The following is a 23,663-nucleotide window of genomic DNA, read 5'->3' as shown; positions in this document are numbered from 1 at the left end:
AGGTCATCCCAACTGATCCAGAATGCATAGCATGGTCTTCAGTCTTGCTCATGTCACTTCTCAGCTTGACCTGCCATATTCAAGACACATTAACTTTTCTCTACTCACTTCTACTGGCTGTCCAGACAGTAGAGTCCCTTGCAGTCTTCAAATGCCAGTTCAAGACCCAACTTTTTGTTATGTACTTACATTAACACTAATCTATCAGTTATTGTGTTGCACTTATTTCTTAATTTTATATTTGTGTTTTTCTTTCTAGGCATCAGGACTGGCTTTTGTTTCTACAGTGTTTGAGCTCAAGGGTTCTTTGGCGCTTAACCTATTTGTACTAGCTAGGATGCATTCTCTGAGCAAACAGTGACACAGTTTTGTAAATTGCTGTGAAAAAGAGCATCCATACAAGTAAAGTAAAAGAGTGGACATTTTCTTGATTGGAATATGCGTTTTCCCACTTTGACTTTGATGGATCTTCAAATATGAATTTTATTCCGGCAGCCCTAACAAAGACTGGAGCTTTCTCTGTAATCAGGCTTTACATTCAGTGGTAAATTTCTCAATGTGAGAGAGACTACAAACAGATTCTCATTGTCTCTCGCTGTCTCTGGCTGGGAGAGTAGATTATGCAGAGGTCACATCTGCACTCCAGCAGGTCACCTTCATGAAAAATGGATGAGTGTCATCTCCAGCTGGCTCACAAAGAGGAACACCTCCAGTCTGCGTTGCAGAGAGAAAGACTGCAGAAACATGGGAGTATAAATCACTGCTTTTGTGCATAAGTTTAAAAACCCTCAGCCCTTTTTAAAGAGTACTGCATTTAAATGATGTTAAATATACCGTTCAGATTCCATACCTGTGTGATACCTTATCTGGTTAGTTGTTATTATTATTATATGACGGGCAATGCAAACTCTTTTTGGTATACAGAATTTGCTTCATTTGCTAGTTTCTTAGGCTAATGAAGGTAACACATGAAGAAAACAAACCCCATGCTTAAATAATCACACACCTCAGACTATGTCAAGGTATTGGCATTTTCAACAGCTGCTACTAGTGATTCAGCTATGCGACATGCTGATAAAACAATGGATAACAATGGACAGCTTAATGGTCAGTGTAATTTATTTTTTGCCAAAACATAGCTTTGAAAATCAAACACAAGAGAATAGCAGTTTTGGACATTTTAATTTTTATTTGTAAAGCAATTAATACACAGCAGGACTGTGCGATTTGCAATTACTAATATTCCAATTGAACAAATTGGAAGCTACTCAATCTCTTGAACTCAGGGCTTTCTAGAGTTTGGGGGTGGAGGGCAAACATATTCCTGAGGGCAGCAGCATTATTCCGATTAGAAAAAGGCACTCTATTGTTTCAAGCTGAAACAATGTATCAAAACATTCCTTTATTGGGGGTGAAGGACGGGGCTTTCTTTGTCTGTTGACATTCCCAAGTTTTCAGACAGTAAAGGCCAAAGCTGTCGGCACAGGGAGTTGTAAAGTAGCACCGCGGGTGGTGCAGCTACGTAGTGGAGCTAGGCCAGAGCTGGAGCAGAAAAGAGGCAGGAATGGCAAGGAATAAGTGGAATGTACTTTTTTGTCATTTTTGTGTTTTTCTTTGGTCAGGGGCCAGAAGCTTCTTACGTGGACCGGTCTCCATGCTTTTTTTTGCTGGTCTTTTCAATCATGGTCTCCACCACCACGGCAGTCTCCTCATAGCCCTTGACTTTGTGGTCTGGCGAGAGCTTTTCCACTGACTCCACCACCTCCACTTTCTCGTAGCTCATGGAGTCTGGGGGGTGGCCTCTGGAACGAGGTGAGGGTCCCCTTTGCCTGCTGCGGTCTTCTGCACCCTTGTTCTTGTCACTCTGCTGAGATGAAGGCTGGCCAGGTTCTGGTGCAGGATAGGGGCCTCGAGGCATGCTGTTAGGGCATGGGATGGGACCAGGGGGTGGAGTTGGGCTTTTTGGTTGTCTGGCTTTGTCAGAATCTCCATTTTTCAAATGATTATCTTCTTTCTTCTCTTCGCCACCTTCCTTCCCTCTTCTCTCATCGTCCTTGCCGTCGTCTAAGGGAGGGGGTGGGGTTAGAGGGATGGGGGGAGGGACAGGAGAAGGAGTGGGAGAGGGAGTTTTGCGCGCGTAGGGCCCGTATGGGGGGAACATGTCATCACAGATGGTGACGAAGACGTGGCCTGCAGAAGGCGTGGACGAATAGAAGCAGGGGTCTTGGTAGCTGGACTCGCCCGTTACCAGGACATAGCGGCCCTTGGTGAAAAAGTCGGCTATGGGCTCAGGTTTCTTGTACTTGCGCATCCTGTCCCGGACGATGTTGCAGAGCGTGTCAAAGGCCTTGCTGATCTGGGCACCATCAGGCACATCTTCGCGAGCAACCCCCTTGAACAGAGGAGTGTGCTCCTCCCGTTTCACCTTCCCTTCCACCTCCTCTGCTCCTCTTCTGTCCTCCTCCGCACATTCGCCAGTTCCTCTTTCCTCCTGGGCACTGTCCATCATGTCTTTGGAAGTGAGATCCTTCTTTTTGGTCACTTTCTTGGCAAGATACTTCTGACGAGGCTTGATGTTGGTGATGTCCTGGATGGCTTGGGTGATATCTGCAAAGATGGTTAAGAAGATTGACCAAAATTCCCAAATATGGAATTTTACATGCTCATATACCACACTATGTTAAAGGATCAGTCATTGAGATGTAAAAAAAATATTCAGAGAGGTTTGATGTCAGCTCAGATTTCAGTGGCGGTGAAAGGAACTTGGACTTGCCATGTCTACAACACAAATCTATCCATTTTATTTACTATCCAACACCAATAATGAACCTACACATGTCTTCTGAATTTTTATATGTAACGTTGATAGTGGTAAAACATGAGTATATCTAAAGGATTAAACAGGAATTTGAGAACTAGTTTGCCCTACAACACCCTGCATGTCCCGCTCCATCATGAATGTATTTTAAAAATAACATCTTTTAGGCCAAAATCTTAATGTACAACATTGTGTTAGACATTAAGCAGTTAGGCATCTTATGTAATAACTTTCTATGAGGGAGCTTTTAGAGGTGGACATCTGGCTCTTTTCACAACCACTGTGAACAGTTCTGATGCGGTTGGTTTTCTGAATTACATCTCAACCATTCAATTACACAGAAATGTTTTAAGAATTGGTGGAATTCCTCTTTAAGTATAGTTAATTACATTATGTGATGTTTTGATTCTGATTACCAGTGACTAACAGCACATTCTGAGGAAACACCTGTGAAAGAACATCTACTAGTCATAAAAACAACTTCTCACATAACAACTTATTGCCAGCATGCTCACATCACACTGAATAGAAGAATCTGATTTGAGAATTGAATTACCTCATGCGAGAACTGAATTAGCTGATGTGGATATTATCTCATTCACTGAGCAGGGGTGCCGTTTACAGCTATTAATTTTGATGCAATTGAAGTAATTGCAGAGGCTAAAATCGCACAATTAACATGCATTCGTCTGCTCAGCCCTAAATACACGCAAAAAGAGAACAATCACGCCTAAGGCTTTTCTTTTTTATGCTTAAAGCCACTATTGTGCCAAATGAATCACTAGGTGTTGCTGCTTTGTGAACACAGCAATTAGTCAAGCGATCCACGCTCGCACAGTGTTGTGCCAAAAGAGCTCGTTGGAAAGGTCAGCGTCATGCATCATTGCTACAGCAGCTGCGCGCTGATCTCCAGAGTTCACAGTTGCAGCTTTTTCCCGAGAGCGCCACACACAGAGAGAAAAGCAGCGTGGGCATCCTGATCCAAAGCTAAATGAGTGAAGGGTTTCAAACCAGCCACACATTTCATCTCATACACGTCACTTCAACACATACACGTCTTTTTTTCAGATTTTTTGTATATTTTGGTGATTCATAAGTGCAGACATTTCTACGACTGAGAGGATGAACAGTTTTGAAAAATCAATAAATTGGGCCAAAATTTGGACTAAATTTGAACTCTTTTAAATTGCTGTTGTGGGAACAAAACCTCATATCTCCAAAATGGTAACTTTACAGGAGAAGGAAAAAAAAACATACTTTTCTTTTAATGTAAGTCAATGGAACCAGACATTTTTTCAAGTCCTTTTTGCCTGTTTCTTTTGGTTGATTCTTCATGAAATTGGCACACAATGCAAAGGCCAAGAGCCATTTTTTGATTGTTAAAAACTGAAAAACAACAAAAATGGAGATACAAGGTTTTGCTCCAACAGCAGTGATATTCATGTTCAGACAGTTTCTGTTTTGTCAGAGTTGGCACCAAAGCATTAAGGCCTTTTCACGCTGACTTCAACTGACTGTATGTGTTTATAAAGTAAAACCAATACTGCAGTTTGGGATAACAAAGCACAGAACACTAAATACAAACAGGGGAAAAAAAATCAATGAATTTCACTTATTGATTTCATGGAGATTATCAAAGATTACTGATTAACTGGTCAAAACTTCATAGATTACTCGAGTCACAGAATAAAGCAAAAAAAGAAAAAACTGTACACACTTTAATATGCAGCACCTCAAGCCTCGTTGACCTGTATCATATTTTTTAAAACATTTACTCGATCCATCTTCAGAAAAATCTGCCCACATCAGCAGCGTTTTGAATATTTCTGTTGACTCAAAAGCGCTCGCAAGAGCATTCTAGCCCAGTAGAGGGCGATAATACCCCATAAAATTTGGTAGCATACACCTCAAGTAGAACACTGCTAAAGCAGAGATTTTCTACCTAAGTGACGGTGCTGTGTTAGTAATACAGTAAACTCTGACCTGCAGCCCGTCAGGCCTCCGCAGCCTGATATCACACAGATTCAGGTTGATTTCTGTCAAAAAATAAAAGCTTCAAAAAGCTGCACTCTTAAAAAGATTATTCTTCAAGGGTTCTTTAGTAAAGAAAACGGTTCTATCTAGAAACATGAACACTCAAAGAACCATTTGCATGATTAAAGGGTTCCCCAGATTGATGTAGAATGTGCTATAGATGGTTCCATATAGAACCGTTTTGAAAGGGTTCTATATATTTACATTTACAGTATTTGGCTGATGCTCTTATCCAGAGCAACTTACAATTTGATCATTTTTTACACAGGTAGGCGAAGGCGGTGTTAGGAGTCTTGCCGAAGGACCCTTATTGGTATAGTGTAGGGTGTTTGCCCAGGTGGGGATTGAACCCTAGTCTACAGCGTAGAAGGCAGAGGTGTTACCCACTACGCTAACCAACCACATATATAAAGGTTCTATATAGAACCAAAAAGGGTTCTGCTATTGTGATGATGTCAAGCTTATAACAATAGAAGAACCCTTTTTGGTGCTATATAGATCCCTTTTAAAAAATGTTCTATAAAGAACCACCTACAACACTCTCCATCAATCTGAAGAACCCTTTAATCATCATGAGTGTTCTTTGAGTGTTCATGGTTCAATATAGAACCATTTTCTTTGCTAAAGAACCCTTGAAGAACCACCTTTTTAAAGCGTGTACTGAAGGCCTACCACTTGCTAGGTCATGTTGTTAATGTTGCCATGGCTTCACCACCATCTCTGAAATGTCTACACAGTCCCGATCAGGCAAAGAAGCTTTTTCTAGCTTTTATAACCCATTCAAATGATGAAGCTGGGATATATTTCAAATCTGACGTTAGTGAAGGATCATTAAGTCTTATACTAATCAGATATTTTTAACATTTGCGTTTAGGATGATGTCACATTTACAAGAACTGAGTGCAGGACATTCTGATGCCTCCACACTGTGGTTTAATGAAACAGTAAAGCTCAATTTAATTATATACATGCTAATCACCAACCAGAATCACCCCTGAATTATTTAGAACAAAGTACCCAGCCAGTGGTCAGTCATATTTCAGAGTGAGTTCTGCAAGATCAATAAATGAAAACATATAAAGGCATAGGCAAATTAGCAGAACCATGTCAACGATTGTAAAAAGCTGCATTTTGTCTGATAAAAAGGCCAGAGAACTGATGATGGTATGGTCAGAGGAACAGACATCAAGAAGTAAATAATGATTTAATGCTAAAAGCTTTACGGTGAAAACAAAGGGTTATATACCAAAACACTTTTAAAAATATTCTATATCAATATATCTGTGCTATATTTTAATTAAAACCATCTTTATTACAGAAATAAAAATGTGTTTTTATGTTATATTTTAGCTGTTTTTCCTTTCAAAACTCATTATATTCAAGGAAACTCTTCATATGTTGAAGTCTTTGAAAAGACTTGAAATAATATGTAAGCACTGTTCCAACTACCATTCAACTAAGCTCCAATATATCACTGTTGTTGGAAGAAAACCTTGTATCTACAGTTTTGTTGTTTTTCAGTTTTTGACATAATTTGAAGGCACCTGTTACCATTTACATTGTGTGCTAATTTCAAGATGAACAGACTAAACGAAATGACCTGAAATTATTTGGAAAAATCTGGTTCCATTGACTTACATTAAAAGAAAAGTAGGTTCTTTCCTTCTCCTGTAAAGTTACCATTTTGGAGATACAAGATTTTGTTCCAACAGAACTTCCACTAAAAGTAAACCATGTTTTTTCTTTGTCCTGTAAAATTATCATTTTGGAGATACGAGGGTTTTGTTCAGACAACAGCTATATTACTTGTGTATATTATACAAGTAAAAAATTATTCAACATTTTAGCCCTTCCCATTCACACAGAAGCAGTGTTTCAGCTTGGACTGATTTTTGACTGAGGCACATCAAAGCAGAAATCTTTTACATACATCAGTCTTAAAGGCACTAAAAGATTTCTTTTTAAGGAATAAGGAGAGTTGGGAAAATGCTCATGTAAAACTGAATTATGAACATTTTTGGTGCATAAACCCACACATCTGTAATAAGTGGACCTCAGGAAAAACGAAAATACAAGAAAAATATAGGAATTGGCTCTTTAATTAATACCCTTTACATTATGTGGAGCTTCTCTTAAAGGTTCTTCACACTCACATCTCGTTTACAATCATTCTTTTCAGCATCATCAGTTAAAAAGGTTCTTTAGGGAACCAAAAGTGCTTCTTTCAGGGCAGGGATGGGGAACTGAGGGCCGGAGTCCAGCACTTTTTGGCGATTTTACTGCTCATCAGCTACACCTGGTAATTAGCCAATGAGTTGGATCAGGTGTAGCTCAAGCAGGTAAATCATCAAACGCCTCTCCAGGACTGTAGTTCCCCTCTCCTGTTCTAGAGCATCGCTCCAAATGCACCACTTTATGTTTACGAGTGTACTCAGCCACACTCAATACAACTCAAAGACGTGGCGTCATTGTTTTGAAGCTAACGCTGAATGTAGTTCTGTGGCCTCTGCAATCCTATGGAAGGTCACTGTTGCACCATATCTTAATTTATAAGCATGCATTTCATCACCAAAATCATTTCCTCACCAAAATCTTTCAAACTGATTCTTTAAAGGCCTGTTCCTTTAAGGCTAACACAACAGATGCAGCAATGTTACATAACTCCCCTCCCTCTGTTTCTCCCCCTTCCCCATCCTCACCTTTCCCTCGACTGCTCGAGGTGGAACTGGGAGTGTATCTGTAATTGGTGGTGAACAGGCTAATGGGTGTTCCAATTATAGCCGAATTCAATCTGTGAAAGAGAGAAATGTAATCACAAAAAGGAACATCAGGGGTACCTCATTTAAAACAGTTTTCGGGCTGGAACAAACAGTTTTCATGAAAATGGTTATAAAACTCATAATTCATGAATATTGGAAATTTATTTCCAGTATTTATAATGTATATACACAGAGCACTTAGAAATCCACATATCAAGAGACACTGTAGTCGTTAAACTCTCAAGCTTACAATAAACCTATGGAGAATGCAAAAAATACAATATTCACTGTTTTAAGTAAGTTAAATGCAGATGTCTAGAATTAATAATATATCATTTTTTTATTTTTTCCCCCCAAAAATTAGGGAAAGCCACAGATACAATGGCCCCGTCCCATTCCTGAGACTCTACTGCCATCCTGTGGTGATAAATCAGTTCAGTGGACTCACTGGGTATATTATAAGATTACATGATCACAAGAGGCTAAATAAGAATCATATACCAGACATACATTAAGCCACCATGAGCAAAACGTGCCATTTCCAGCACAAGGCAAGTTATGACTGTGGCGATCATAAATCTTTGAGCTGTGGACCACGTGTGGACGAACGGGCCTAGCTCACCTGTTGTCTTCATTCTCGATGATCCTCTTGTACCTCTCCAGCTCGTTCTCCAGGGAGGTCTGGTATATGGCCAGCTGTCGGCACTCGTTGGTGTATTTCTCCAGTGAGCGCTCGGCCTCCTCAATCTCCTTCCTGAGCGACTCGATCTGCTCGTTGTAAAGCTGGATCTCGTCGTCATAGCTCTCCTGCGTGCTCTTGATGGTTTGCTCCAACACTGAGGTCTGGGAGAGGTGATAGTGACAGTTAAGTGGTGTTTTATCATGTTATTCAAGTCCAAATGAGACATGGAGAGAAAAGTGGTCACATGCAGGTATTTCACACAAACTCGCAGAATATTTCTCAATGCTTAATCATTACTGTCAAGAAATACAGCCAATCACATTTAGCCCTGGTTGAAGTTAATTTAAACAACACATCCTCTACTGAGAAAACACTTCTGCACATATTAATGCACAATTACTGCTTATTGGTTGAAATTAACTGAGACACTTTTTGGAGACACTATTTTGAGCAGATGAAACAAATGGACTCTCAGTAACATGTCAAAAACATATGAGGGTTAGGATTAGGTTTTGGTTTGAGGTTGAGGTTAGGTTTAGGATTAGGATCAGGGTGAAGGGTAGGCTTTGGGTCGAAGTTAAAGTTAGGGCTAGGATTAGGTTTTGGGTTGAAGTTAAGGTTAGGTTTAGGATTAGGGCCAGGGTGAAGGTTAGGATTAGGTTTATGGTTGAGATTAAGGTTAGGGTTAGGATTAGGCCCAGGATTAGTGTTAGGTGTTGGTTAAGGTTGGTAAGGTCAAGTTTGGCATAATGGAAGTAACACATTAACAATACAGAGCAATAGAGGTGCAATAGAGGACAACAAATGAAAATAGAGCTCATTTACGTATATTAGTCTTAAAGGCTTAGAACCATAACCACCTGTTTAATTATGAGATAGAGTTTTTAAAAATGGCCAAATTAACATGAATTAGGACTGTTTTTGGTACATAAACTTACACAAATAACATAAGTGGAAAAATACGTTGTACAGTATGTCCCCATAAAATGTACACAATACTCTGCACTTAGTCCTTGTACCTCCTTTATTACACTGAATGTTGCCTATTCTGAGATTAAAAATTTTCATGAATGAATCACTGAGTGCTCCTTCATGCTCCCTGACCAAGGAAGATGTTCTATACATCTGTTCTGTCAATTTCTCTCAATGGAAAAGCCTTTGAGGCACCCCACAGTGCCAGTGCATGAACATCATCTCCACCTACATCCTCCCTAAACCAACCACCTTCTCCCGTCTCCATGGTGACCTACCTCTGTCTGCAGCCTCTGTTTTTGCGCCTTCAGCTGGCAGAGGGCGCTCTTGTACTCCTCTAGCTGGCACTGCAGGGCAGGAACTCGCCTCTGAGCTATCAGCCTCTCTTGCTCCTGCAGAAAAGGAGAGAGAGAGAGAGAGAGATAGAGAGAGAGAGAGAGAGAAAGAGAGAGAAAAAGAGAACATGTACAACTGTAAATAATCTGGAGATAATCATAGTAATTCATTCAGCTAGAATCCCATAGCCTGAGTGTAATTACATAGACGAGTACTTTTCAACCATTGCCCAATGACGGAGCGGCAATGGTGGTACGACTAGGGGTCCTTTCTATGTCACTTTTTTAATTACCATAATTACCAGTTGTTGTTTTTTTAATTACCATAAAAATACAAAATTTTTTTCAAAAGTAGTTTTAAATATGACCAATTGTATTGCTGTGATCATTATTTGCAAGAATCTATTCATGCTGTGCGTGTTAATTAGTTCAGCATGCTAGCTAGTTGCTTTCAGTGCAAATCATTGTGAAACATTTATACTTTTCTACCAATCATATGGGATTCATTATCAATTAACATGGGTACATTTTTAAAAACAAGGTCTCAAAAAGGAAAGCTCAGAAATCTGAGAAAACCAACAAATCCAAACTTTACAAAGAACGGAGTGTTAGGCTTCATGTGACTTGGAGAATAAATGCAACATGTGTGCTTCTAACCCTGTTGAAGTGAACCAGTCCATTTGCAACTATCCTTTTTTAGTCAGACATCCAGCACTTGGTAGCTGCCCAACAACATCAGCCATCTAATTAAGCGTCACAGAAAAACTACAGGATCAGTTAAACCAGGGGTGCTCAATCCTGGTCCTGAAGATCTACCACCCTGCAAAGTTTAGCTCCAATCCTAATTTAACACATCTGATCCAGGTACTGAAAGCTTTTGGAATGAAAGCTTAGCTATTCAATCCAGGTGTGTTTGATCTGAACTCACTAGGGTGGTACAACCCCAATTCCAATGAATTTGGGACGTTGGGTAAAACATAAATAAAAACAGAATACGATGATTTGCAAATCCTTTTCAACCTATATTCAGTTGAATACACTACAAAGACAAGATATTTAATGTTCAAACGTTTTTTGCAAATATTCACCCATTTTGAATTTGGTGCCTGCAACACGTTCCAAAGAAGTTGGGACAGCGGCAACAAAAGACTGGGAAAGTTGAGGAATGCTCAAAAAACACCTGTTTGGAACATTCCACAGGTGAACAGGTTAATTGGAAACAGTTGAGTGTCGTGATTGGGTGTAAAGGGAGCATCCCTGAAAGGCTCAGTCGTTCACAAGCAAGGATGGGGCGAGGTTCACCACTTTGTGAACAACTGCGTGAGCAAATAGTCCAACAGTTTAAGAACAACGTTTCTCAACATGCAATTGCAAGGAATTTAGGGATTTCATCATCTACAGTCCATAATATCATTAAAAGATTCAGAGAATCTGGAGAAATCTCTGCAAGTAAGCGACAAGGCAGAAAACCAACATTAAATGCCCGTGACCTTCAATCCCTCAGGCGGCACTGCATTAAAAACCGTCATCATTCTGTAAGGGATATTCCCACATGGGCTCAGGAACACTTAAGAAAACCACTGTCAGTGAACACAGTTCGTCGCTCGATCTACAAGTGCAAGTTAAAACTCTGTCATGCAAAGCGAAAGCCACATATCAACAATACCCAGAAATGCCGCCGGCTTCTCTGGGCCAGAGCTCATCTGAGATGAACTGATGCAAAGTGGAAAAGTGTCCTGTGGTGTGACGAGTACACATTTCAAATTGTTTTTGGAAATCATGGACGTCGTGTCCTCCAGGCCAAAGAGGAAAAGGACTGTCCGGATTGTTTTCAGTGCAAAGTTCAAAAGCCAGCATCTCTGATGGTGTGGGGGTGTGTTAGTGCCCATGGCATGGGTAACATGCACATCTGTGAAGGCACCATTAATGCTGAAAGGTACATACAGGTTTTGGAGCAACATATGCTGCCATCCAAGCAACGTCTTTTTCATGGACGTCCCTGCTTATTTCAGCAAGACAATGCCAAGCCACATTCTGCATGTGTTACAACAGGGTGGCTTCATAGTAAAAGTGTGCGGGTACTAGACTGGCCTGCCTGCAGTCCAGACCTGTCTCCTGTTGAAATGTGTGGCGCATTATGAAGCGCAAAATACGACAACGGAGACCCCGGACTGTTGAGCAACTGAAGTTGTACATCAAGCAAGAATGGGAAAGAATTCCACCTACAAAGCTTCAACAATTAGTGTCCTCAGTTCCCAAACGCTTATTGAGTGTTGTTAAAAGGAAAGGTGATGTAACACAGTGGTAAACATTCCCCTGTCCCAACTTCTTTGGAACGTGTTGCAGGCATCAAATTCAAAATGAGTGAATATTTGCAAAAAACAATCAAGTTTATCCATTTGAACATTAAATATCTTGTCTTTGTAGTGTATTCAATTGAATATAAGTTGAAAAGGACTTGCAAATCATCGTATTCTGTTTTTATTTATGTTTTACACAACGTCCCAACATTGGAATTGGGGTTGTAGATTTCCAGGACCAGGACTATTTATTTGCATATTTTAGTGTATTCCTACACCCACTTCAGCTCAGTAAGGGCTTATTAATTAGCCCATTAGTAGGATCAGGTGGGCCAGAGCAAAGAAAGTATGCAAAGCAGGGTTCTCTAGGACCAGGATGAAGAACCACTACATTATAATAATACATGTAAGGCTAATTAACCACTTCACAGTTACATCCTCACAATTAGGTACCGTATACTTTTTTCTTCTGGCAGAATGCTTATTTAGCACCTTAGGCTAATTATCTCAGCAACTCTGTTAGTACTACGTTTAATCAGCTCCACTTACTATATAGATGCACTATGTAGTTCTACAGTTACAGACTATAGTCCATCTGTGTGATGGTGTGTGTTATGCTAGTCTGAGTGGATCAGACACAGCAGTGCTGCTGGAGTTTTTAAATACTTCAGTGTCACAGCTGGACTGAGAATAGTCCACCAACCAAAAACATCCAGCCAACAGCACCTTGTTGGCCACGTCCTGTGACCACTGATGAAGGACTAGAGGATGATTAACACAAACTGTGCAGCAGCAGATGAGCTGTCGTCTCTGACTTTACATCTACAAGGTGGACTGATGAGGTAGGAGCGTCTAATAGAGTGGACAGTGAGTGGACACGGTGTTTAAACACTCCAGCAGCACTGCTATTTCTGATCCACTCATACCAGCACAACACACACTATCACATAATTCATAGAGAATGTGCTGTAGATGGTTCTGTATAGCACCCTTTTAAAAATAGCTCGGTATAGCACCAAAAAGGGTTCTTCTATTGTAACAAGCCTGACATCGTAACAATAGAAGAACCTTTTGGTGCTACACAAAACCCCTTTCAAAAAGATTCTATATAGTTCTATATTTTTTTTTATACCATCATTTATATAGCATCATTTTTGAATACTGTGATATACCTGATTACTGTTATACCACCTAAACCTACTTAAAATGCTACCTTTTTTAAGTCCCACTGTACCAGTCTTTCTGATAATAAAAGTAATTTTACCTGCACTGCAGACATCTTTACCACACAACACTAAATTACTGAGCTCTCTCCATCTCTCTCTCCCTCGCACTGCATCTCTCTCTCCTGATCTAAGTGAAGAACAACGCTCCGGAGGTCATGTACACCAGGCACTTAACAGAAATAAGGGCAGCTGCTCTTTCAGCACTAGATCAAAGTGGGCAGCACCACCTGAGTCTAATTACAGCGGTCACACAGACCACAGCACGGCTGAAGTTTGCTGCTGCCATCACTTTCTCCTCTGTGCCCTGCTGATGCTCCCTGACAGTGACACACTCGGCACTCTTTTACTCCCAATGGGGCACTTTATGCACCACAAGATCAGCCTACCTCTGAGAAGCCAACTGACATGTTGGGCATTAGAACGGCCGTCTGGTTGATCTGATGCAGGATGTTTACATAGGTCTGAATCTCGGCAAGGTTCTGTAGAGGGCAGAAAGAGGGGAGGGGCAATATCAGAAGATTTTCAAGCATAGATGGCATATCAGTATCAATGGACATGGATATGTGGCTGATATCAGCAAAAAATGCTGGATGGGAACAAATCCATCCTAAATCAGAACTCACAGTACTTCCTATGGAGTTAATTAAATGAATAAGTAGTTTCAGCATCATAGCCTACTTTCAGATGCTTATCTTAAAGGGGAATTCCACTGATATTTAAAAATTTCTGCATAATTAAATACATATGATGGAAACACAGTCGTTCAGAGTGGTTTGGTGTGAAATGCTCAGTTCTAGAGAAACTTAGAGTCAGAATTGTTCACAGTGGTGGGGATAGGAACCAGACGTCTGAAGAGTTTGATGCTTCTTAAAGCTTCCTCAAATAAATGTATTACGTCAAAGGGTTATGAATATGTTTGCCGACAGCTACGGAATTGTTTCATGACACACACACACATTTTCTAAGCCGCTTCTCCATCAGGGTCGCGGGGGGGTGCTGGAGCCTATCCCAGCGGTCATTGGATGGAAGGCAGTTTTACGCTAAAATCTTTGGCCTAAAACATTGTTTATTAACGGTGGTGCGAAAACTTTGTTTTCTGTTGAAAACTTTTTAAAAAGTTTTTAAGATTTGCCACTATTTTACCATCTTCAACATTATATTTAAAAACTAAAAAGATGTGCACATTCACTGGTGGTTTTGGAGAGTAAATAAAGTAATAAATACTGAGGTGTGGACAAAAAACTACTGTTTATTGATACTGCCAGATTGAGATTTTGGTGGTGTCTGTGCAAATTAGAAGAAAATTAAAATGTCTGTAAAATGTGTATTTACATTTACAAATGGTCAGATTTTCTGTGCATATAAAGTGCAAAACATAGTAAATAAATATATTTACTGATATTATTTTTACTTTAGTTCAGTTTGTCTTTTTCTTTTACTTACATTAACAATACATAACTATAACATAACATTTATAGTTATAGTTATATTATATAAAACAAAGGTTGGTGCACAAACTGTGTTATGGTTAACAGCCACTGCTCCGAGGCAATAGAATACCTGACTGTGAAGTGTCAGCCTCATTATTTAATTCGTCGGTTCACGGCGGTTTTCGTCATTACGGTCTACATCCCGCCTGGTGCTAAAGCTAATGATGCGCTGAAGGAGTTACATGATCACATCAGCTCACTTCAGAACAAGCACCCGGAGTCATTTTACGTGGTGGCTTGGGATTTTAACCACGTAGACCTGGCAAACACTCTGCCGAAGTTTAGCATGTCACCATACCAACATGGGGAAATAACACACTGGACCGTGTATATACAAACATACGTGACGCATACAGAGCCCTGCCCCGCCCCCACCTTGGCCTCTCCGACCACATCTCCATCATGCTGGTCCCTGCTTACCATCCCCGCTGAGACGTTCCAGACCCACACAGAAGACCATTACTGTGTGGCCCAGCGACGGTGACTCGAGTGCACAGACTGGCAGGTGTTCAGGGATGCTGCTATGCATGATGGGGAGCTTGATCTAGAGGATTATACATCTGTTGTCCTCGGATACATCAGCAAGTGTGCTGAGGATGTCACCACCACCAGGACTGACAATAAAGCCTTGTTTTATCTTATCTTATAGGTCTGCTAAAATTAAAAGTGAACTTTTTTCCCTATGTAAACTGATAGTAAATGAAAGACTATAGGGTTGCAGCAGAATTTTAAAGTTGTTATATAAAAATACAGGAAATGACTGCAATTACAGCTGATTACTGTAAGTGTACAGCAACATCACAGTTATCTAGTGGTCCAGGTGACGGTGAAGTCACAGAAGTCGGTGGTTTTCACTGTTATTTACTGTTAATATGGTACAGAAACTGCATTAAATGTTATGCAACTAGTGTCTAATTTACCATAATTTTACAGCAATTTTCCCACCATTTTACCATGATCAAGTCTACATGCACAAATGTCAGAAGACACATTTTGGTTCATTAGTAGTTTTGTATAGTAAATTAAACAGCTGTATATGTGTTGTAGACTTGCCAACCCCTGGTTCCTATCACCACCACTGTACAGAAATCTTCCAATTGCAATTAATAAAAGACTTAACATCAACACAAAACTGCCTTTCACTTTACTCACTTTTGGCAATTATTGCATTCATGAAATGTATTTTATTCACTTACATTTATGGCATTTAGCAAATGCTCGTATTCACAGCAACTCACAAAAGTGCTCTGTTGTCTATTCTCAGAATGTATTCTAGCTTGAACAAATAGGCTACACCACCCTTAAGATAAGATACAGGCAGAAACAAGAGAGAGTGCTGATACCTAGAAACAAAGATGTGCTGTACAGAAATAAGGCAGAGCAAGTGCAATACATTCAAGTTCTAGATTAAAGTTAAATGCTCCATAATCATCCTTCATGTTGAAATGATGCACACATGTTCATTAAGTCAATTCAAAGCATTCACTTTTCTCAGTGCTGATGGAGCATTCAGCTATTAAAGTCTATTAAGGCTATTTAATAAAATAATAAGGCTATTAAAGAACACAATTAAAATGAAAGGCCAATATACATCTGGCTCTGTACACTTTATCACTCACAGCTACTATGCAAACTACTGCCTGCTTCCTAACACCTCAGTAATTATATCTGTATAGATTTTTAATGGTGTGTGAACACCAAACACAAACTGTAACACAGAACTATAAAACTTAACGTCTGTATTTGAATTTGGACGCTGGCCCAAATGCTTCCCATTTCTCATATCCACTCTAAAGCCAAGCTGAGCTATTGGAAGGCATCATTCAAGCCTTTTGTTGTGCAGAGAATTCAGAGTTCAGAAAGAGCCACTCATTTGCAGCAGTGCAAAGCCTGTACACAATGCACTCTAATGGCTCTTTGTAGCTTTGGGTGTGCTTTGTTGTTGCAGTTGGCAGAAACAGGGCTGTTCTAGCCTTTTCTGAAAAAGGCCCAGCTCAGCACACCACGCAGTGACCTGTCTGACCTCTGCAGGGACTGCAGTTATTACAGCTATTGTAGCCCGACCCTCAATCAGCCACAGTTATGACACTTTACAATGGATCCTGATTAGAGAATAAACACAGCTTTATCATGTGAATATTGATCAGACGTAAGGAAGGAATCACCATGTCTGGTGTCAGAGTTGATCTGAAATATTGTTCAGTCCACTGGACATCGCTTCCACATTAATATATCACCACAACACTGTCTTTCAGTTTACTTACTTTTGTCAATGGAATATATTTTGTGATGTAATACATTTTATTCATGGAAGAAATTATATCAGCCCAAATGATGTGAAAGTTTTATGACCGATACTGATACAGACACTGATTTTAAATATCTGCAGTCTGTTGCACAAGCTGAACGTATATTTGATAGTAAGTTGGGGTGTAAATCCATCTTAAATGTTATGTTGAGAGTATTTTGTTTAAAACAAGTGACATACAGTTTCGGTTGCACCACAAACACTGTAAAGTGATCTTAGATTAAAACACTGTCACACCAAATGCTGTTTTCACCCTGCAGCCATTCAGCAGGAAAAACTACACGCATGATGCCCACACGCAGTGAAATGGCTCGCATTTCTCTCTTTCTGCGCTACATTTACTTCACTTAAGGTACATCTGTGGTGTAAGGTATATTTCAAAAGGAGACGGTTTTACAGTGAAGTTGCGTCTTCGCAGCATCCGTCTCTTGTATGTGTGTTTATTCTGTTCTGCTGCTTGGATTGTTTTCGATGTTTAAACTTGTTCTCGTGCACAATATTTTAACGGCACTTTATCAATGAACCACCAGTAACTGTAGGGAAGCTGTGGCTAATGTAATGTTAGCTATGTTAGTTATATTTAAAAAATTTAACTGTTATGTATTCTATGATAATAAGGTCAGTGTCACACACAACCTGAGCAGTGATGGAGCTGCTGTTATTGCTCTGAACACAGTTGACTTGAACAGAGTCGAGACGCAGCAAACACTTTTGGAGCGACACTGAAACCGACTACATTCTCGATGAAATGAGGGATTTACATATTCTTCATCTTCTAGATGAAATCTGATCATATTGTCAGGTAAAATGGCACAATGTTTTAAAAAAAGCTGCGGCGTGAAGTTTTATATTATGTTTACATCACAACGTCATTTTATTTATAGTTTATTGACTGGTTGTAAAGCAGAAATCTGATTACTGTCTGATTCATGTTGACCTGAAGTTTCCCCATTATCTGATTACTCAAGTACATGTAAAGATGTTGATCAGATTATTAACAAAATCTGATTTTCTGCAGGATTATTAAGTGCATGTAAACACACACTGTGTTACACTGTACAACTGTGATTAAATCAGGTTAAATGGCCAAACTAATGTTTAGCTATGCAACTGGCTGCTGATGTCTGATAATCTACTATGATAATCTGAGCTGATATAATTGTATAGGGTTAAAAATAAAATATACTCCCATAGTAAACAGTTTGTACACACAAATGTGAAATTTAACATATTGGGAAATAATAAAGCATAAATTGTGGCCTCTAAAAAGTCTTTTAACCCATATATTAATCACAGTAAAAAAAAAAGGAATTGTGAACTGAAATTTGCAGAAAAATGCTATGTTTAAGCTTATTCCCTGCAGAGAATGCGAAAGCTTATTTTCACTAACAAAATCAACAAAACTTTTGTGTATGACTTCATTTGTTCTGTACAATATGAAATTCGCTATACTAGTAAACACACTGAACCTTAATATTGATATATATATATATATATATATATATGTGTGTGTGTGTGTGTGTGTGTGTGTGTGTGTGTGTGTGTATATCAGTCAGGCTCTTGTGGAAGTAAATATTTAAATCAAGTAAATTTATTCCATCACTTTTTTCAGTTTACTTGCCACATATTCCAGATGATAACATCACAAAAGTGGGCCTGCAAAGGGAGGGAGCTTAGTGGCCAATTTCCATCCTAGCTAGATCATTAGTCGGCCGCGCGTTCCTCCTTACCTTTTTATGTCTGTCTCTTGTGGAGTTGATGTCATCCTGCAGGAACTGAGAGTCGATCTGATACTCCAGGTTCCTCAGAAGCGCTGCATCCGCCTCCTGCGGATCACACAGAAAACTCGCTCAGAGAGAGATCACAGACAAGACACAGTTTCTCTGGTTTAAACATCTGCGCATCTAATAGAGGATGTGTATATGTGTGGTGCTGCTGCTGACAGGGGGGGCAATCCTGATCCATCCAGAGTGATAAATCACCCTCCACTCCTTGCTTTCCTCTCAATTACACTTGCTGCTTGGCTTGAAAATCAATAGCAAAACAGTAGAAGCCTGTGATCAACCAGACAACCTTCTGAGAGTTCTCGCCAACTCAAATTCCCGTTAGTCATGCCATGTCACGTTTTCATTACCATTCAATCTTTATGGACACTGATGAACTGGTTTAAATGTCATCCAGTTGGATTATTCATAATTAGGGAAGCAACATGTAGGATAGAGTGGGGAAGCCTCTAGACTCAAAGAATTCTCTAACACACTCGTACCTTATTAAGCTGCTCCAGGGTCCCACGCAGCTGTTGTTGATATTCACACTCGTTTCTGTATCTGTGAGCAACAGAGAGTTATCAGAATGAAACATTAACCACAAGCCCTGACTTCATAGCTGCATATGGAATTCACTGATAAGTGTTCGCTATGGTTCTTATGACATCTGTACAGGTGTTCTTATTAGACACTGCCTGGTGTGTGTGAATAGAATACATGTTCAGTCCCTAAACACTGATCCTGAGCTGAAGTAAGAGAAACGTAAGATCCATCAGTATCTTCTGTATCTCTGGGGGTCCCTAGAAATGCTCATCTGATGTGGTCTGCAGAGAATCAATAGCTGGCATCATTTGTGTTTTCTAATCTGAAACATACAATACTGCATGAACATCACAGCCACCCTTCAGTTATTTAATTTCCAGTCAAAACAGCCATTAAGCACAAGTTATTTTTCAGTAGATGTTTCTGAGGAGATTAGACATAAGATAATGCACTTGCATAAGGAAGAAGAAAGTCAAAGGAAAATAAGTTAAAAAAAAACACATTAGGACTCCTAATAAACGTGCAAGACCTGGTCAACACCAAAACTGCCTCTATCAGATAAACAGCACTTAAAGCTTTCATCTCTGAGAGAGAGGAGAAAATCAGGCTGCTTCAGATCTGAAAACATCCACAGGTGTTTCTGTCCATCCTTCCACTGTGAGAAGACCACTCAGCGTCGTGGGTCTGAAAGGATGTGTAGCTGATCAAGAAGAACCTCACTGAGAAAAGGAGACGGACACATCAAACAAAGAAGCTGAACAATGGACTGACCACCCCAGAGGCCAGACCTCAACACCACTGAATGTGTTTGATTAATTCAGGAAATCATCAAGCAGCTTCTAAGACTGAGCTTGCCAGGCGTGTCTGCAGATTCTTTGAAGAACTGAAAGTGAGTCTCCTGAATAGAGTGGACACTGCAGTAGGCAAACAGTGGACACAATATATATGAAAAGAAAAGAAAAAAAAAAAAATATATATATATACATATATATAATTGTTTTTATAAAATTTGTTTTCTCTGCACACTGAAAAAGGTATAAGTCGTACTTAGTGACTGTTCTGACTGGAAATTAAATAATCAAAGGCTGACTTTCCCACAGAACTGCATGTAGATGCACGAGAGACAAATACTAGCCATCAGGATCCTCTCTCCCGCTCTCTGAAGTGTATATATTAGAGCAAAGAGAGCACTAAAATGTGAAGGTCAGGAGTTCTCCAGGATCAGGGTTGGTAAGTCTAGACTGTGAAAAGTGACGATGTTCGTCACTTTCAGAACTGCCCAAAGGAACAACGTCTTTCTTCTATCTCCATTTCTGATGTTTTTCAGTTTTTTGAAATAATTTGAAAGTACTTGTTGCTTTTTACATTGTATGTAAATTTCAAGATGAATAGACTAAAGGAAACGACCCAATATGACTTGGAAAGACGCCTGGTTCCACTGACTTGCATTAAAAGTAAAGTAGGTTTTTTCATTTTCCTGTAAAGTTATTGTTTTGGAGATATGATAGTTTCTTCTGGCAGAACCAATATATCAATTTTATATTAATCAAAGGCCGCTGTCTTACAAGCAAAGAGAAGCTTAACATATGCATTTAAAAGCAAGTCAAAATGAGTTCATGAAGTCTTTGAAGGGTAAATGAAATTAAAGAGGAAACTGGGCTGATTTTTTTTTAAATGTCAGTATAAATAAGAGGATAAGATATAAATGGAGTCGTTCAGAGCTCCTGAATATCTGTAAAATGTGTACATGCATGTAAAAATGCTTCCTTAAGATGTTCTGTGCACACAGATTGCAAAACATGGTGAATAAACATGTTCATTGATATTATTTTTTATTTTAGTTTATCTTTTACTTTTGTTTAAATTAACAATAAATAACTAATAGTAACATTTATAGGCCTGCCAAAATTAAAAGTCACCTTTTTTAACATATCTAAATTATAGACTATTGGGTTGCAGCACAGTTTTAAGGTTGTTATGCAAAAATACAGGAAAATACTGTAATTCCAGCTGATTACTGTAAGTGTATAGCAACATCACAGTTATCTTGAGGTCCAGGTTCCCACAGAAGTCACAGTTGTTTTCCACTGTTATTTACTGTTAATATGGTACAGAAAAGTAATGCGACAATTAGTAAATTTACAGCGTTTTTATTGTATCTAATGAAAATCATTTTACCATTTTTACTACTTTTTTTTTTTACCACAATTAGGATTACATACACAAATGCCAGAAGACATGCGTAGGTTCATTGGTGGTTTTGGATAGTAAATAACTGGCTATATTTGTGTTGTAGTCATGGCAACCCCTGGTTCCTATCACCACCACCTGAAATCTGAGTCAGTAAGTATCTCTAGAGCTGAGCATTTCACATAAAACCACTCTAAATAACTCTGTTTGCATGTTAACCATTTAACTATGCACACATTTTGAAAAGTAGGTGGCAGTCCCCTTTAAGAGGAGATTATACTTTGGAAAGTTCTTTCAAGAATTTTAAACATTAATAGATCTATAGGTACAGAGGTTAAGGCTGATGGCTACAGAGCCCATAAAGTGACATAGTGATTATTTTTTAATAAGACATGGCCACACGTTACTATATTGAGGTCACAAATTGGTATACTGAGGCCACAAATTGTGATAAAAGTGATGAGTCCACACTTTTAATAATATATCAAGGCCACAAATTAATATATTGAGCACAAAAATTACTTTTTGAGGACATAAATTAATATACTGAGCTCACAAATTAATACATTGAGTCCACAAATTAATATATTGAGCCCACAACCCAGTTAGCAAAACATGTCTGGTTCACTTATGGGCCACATCCTTGGTTTGTTCTGGCCCAGAATACAGCTGGGTCTTCAGCCCAGATCTGGCCCGCACACTGTAAAGTGAGCAGACCTAAAGGATATGGCCCATATCTGGTCCCAGTCCAGCCTAACTACACTGTTGGTCCACAATATTCACACCAAAACTGTCCCAAACATGTAGAAACAAGGAAAAACAGTATGAAGAGGTCCAAGATTTGGCCTGGTACTGCCCCACATCTACCCCGTAGTCAACCAATGCTCACACAGGAAAGCCAGAATCGGCTCAAAGCTGTCTGATATCTGAGAAGTTACTTTTCTGAGGCCATAAATTACTATACTGAGGTAAGAAATCACTATTTTGAGCCATAAATTGTGATAAAGGTGAAGAGTCCACACTTTAAATAATATATAGAGACCACAAATTAATATACTGAGCACAGAAATTACTTTTTTGAGGCCATACAGTACTATATTGAGGTAAGTAATCACTATTTTGAGGCCATAAATTACTATGTTGAGGCAACCAATCACTATTTTGAGGCCATAAATTACTAAGTTGAGGCGACAAATCACTATTTTGAGGCCATAAATTACTAAGTTGAGACAAGAATTTATGAAAATCTTAACTCGTGGCCTCAAAATATTAATGTGTAACCACTCCTTATTAAAAAAGATCACAATGTCACCTTAAAGCAGCCGAGAATAAGAGTTTTTGTTGCTGTTTTGATCAACCTGCTGCTGAACTCGTCCAGCATGCGCTCGGCGTCCTTCAGCTCGCGCTCCAGCTTGGCGCGCTCGGCCAGCAGCTCGCGGATGCGCTGTCTGTTGACGCCGATCTGCTCGTGAAAGGCCTCCTCGAGCCCCGCGGCCTCCTCCATGCGCTGCAGCGTCTCCAGCTGCTTGCGGAAGACGGCGTTGCGCTGCTCGAGCACGCGCGCGCGGTTGATGTAGCGCGCGAAGCGGCTGTTCAGCTCTTGCAGGCTCTCCCAGGCGGGCAGCGCGGGGTGCGCGCGCCGGCCCGCCTCGCTGTCGGGCTCGGGCTCCTCGAACACATCCGAGCGCTCGAACTTCTCCTTGCGCACCTCGCGCGTGTAGCTGGTCTTAAACATGGCTGCGCGCGCTTCTCTGTTGTCCCAGTGCTCAGTGCCCCCTCAGTCCGCCTTTAGTGTGTGAAAACCGGGCTGCTCACCCTCTGAGGGCTCATGCTGGACTGACCGCCGCCCGCTCGGCCCGTCCGGCGAAATAGCCAAAGAAAAAAAGAGAAAAAAAGAGAAAACTTTGCATTTGGACTCTTCCAGCGGCCACGACGTCCCGCCGCAGCGCGCGCCAACAGAAAGCCGGCCATTGTTCGCGAGCGCGGCCTTTGCTGTGTCAAGCGATCTTTTGTGGCGCCGCTTTGTTCGAGTTCGGCGCGGCTTTTCTGGCTGTTCTGTTCGCGGAAAGTTCGGCTGGAAAACTGCATCAGCGGCGTTTGTGTTCAGAAAGAAACACGAGCTGGCACCTCACAGCATGATGGACAGGGGACTGAGAGAAAGTGGTCTTTCATTAAAGGACAGGCTTCCCTCTCTCTCTATTCCTCTCTCTCTTTCTCTGTATTCCCCCCTCTCTCTCACT

At 40.1% G+C, this 23,663-nt stretch overlaps 1 protein-coding gene across 1 annotated transcript; it reads right to left on the bottom strand.

Moving 5' to 3' along the window:
• Window positions 1-1,169: 1,169 nt before the first annotated feature.
• LOC108425410 (filensin) lies at window positions 1,170-23,573 on the bottom strand. Its single transcript, XM_017694039.2, has 8 exons — window positions 22,782-23,573; window positions 19,191-19,251; window positions 18,655-18,750; window positions 13,513-13,605; window positions 9,544-9,657; window positions 8,234-8,454; window positions 7,552-7,643; window positions 1,170-2,607 (listed from the first exon to the last, which is right to left on the bottom strand). Exons 1-8 carry the CDS (start codon window positions 23,156-23,158, stop codon window positions 1,637-1,639), a joined length of 2,025 nt encoding a protein of 674 aa, XP_017549528.1. The 5' UTR covers window positions 23,159-23,573; the 3' UTR covers window positions 1,170-1,636.
• Window positions 23,574-23,663: the final 90 nt, after the last annotated feature.

Source organism: Pygocentrus nattereri, chromosome 5 (genome assembly GCF_015220715.1).
Source record: "Pygocentrus nattereri isolate fPygNat1 chromosome 5, fPygNat1.pri, whole genome shotgun sequence".
Classification (NCBI taxonomy): Eukaryota; Metazoa; Chordata; class Actinopteri; order Characiformes; family Serrasalmidae; genus Pygocentrus; species Pygocentrus nattereri.
This window is presented reverse-complemented; position numbering and strand designations above follow the sequence as displayed.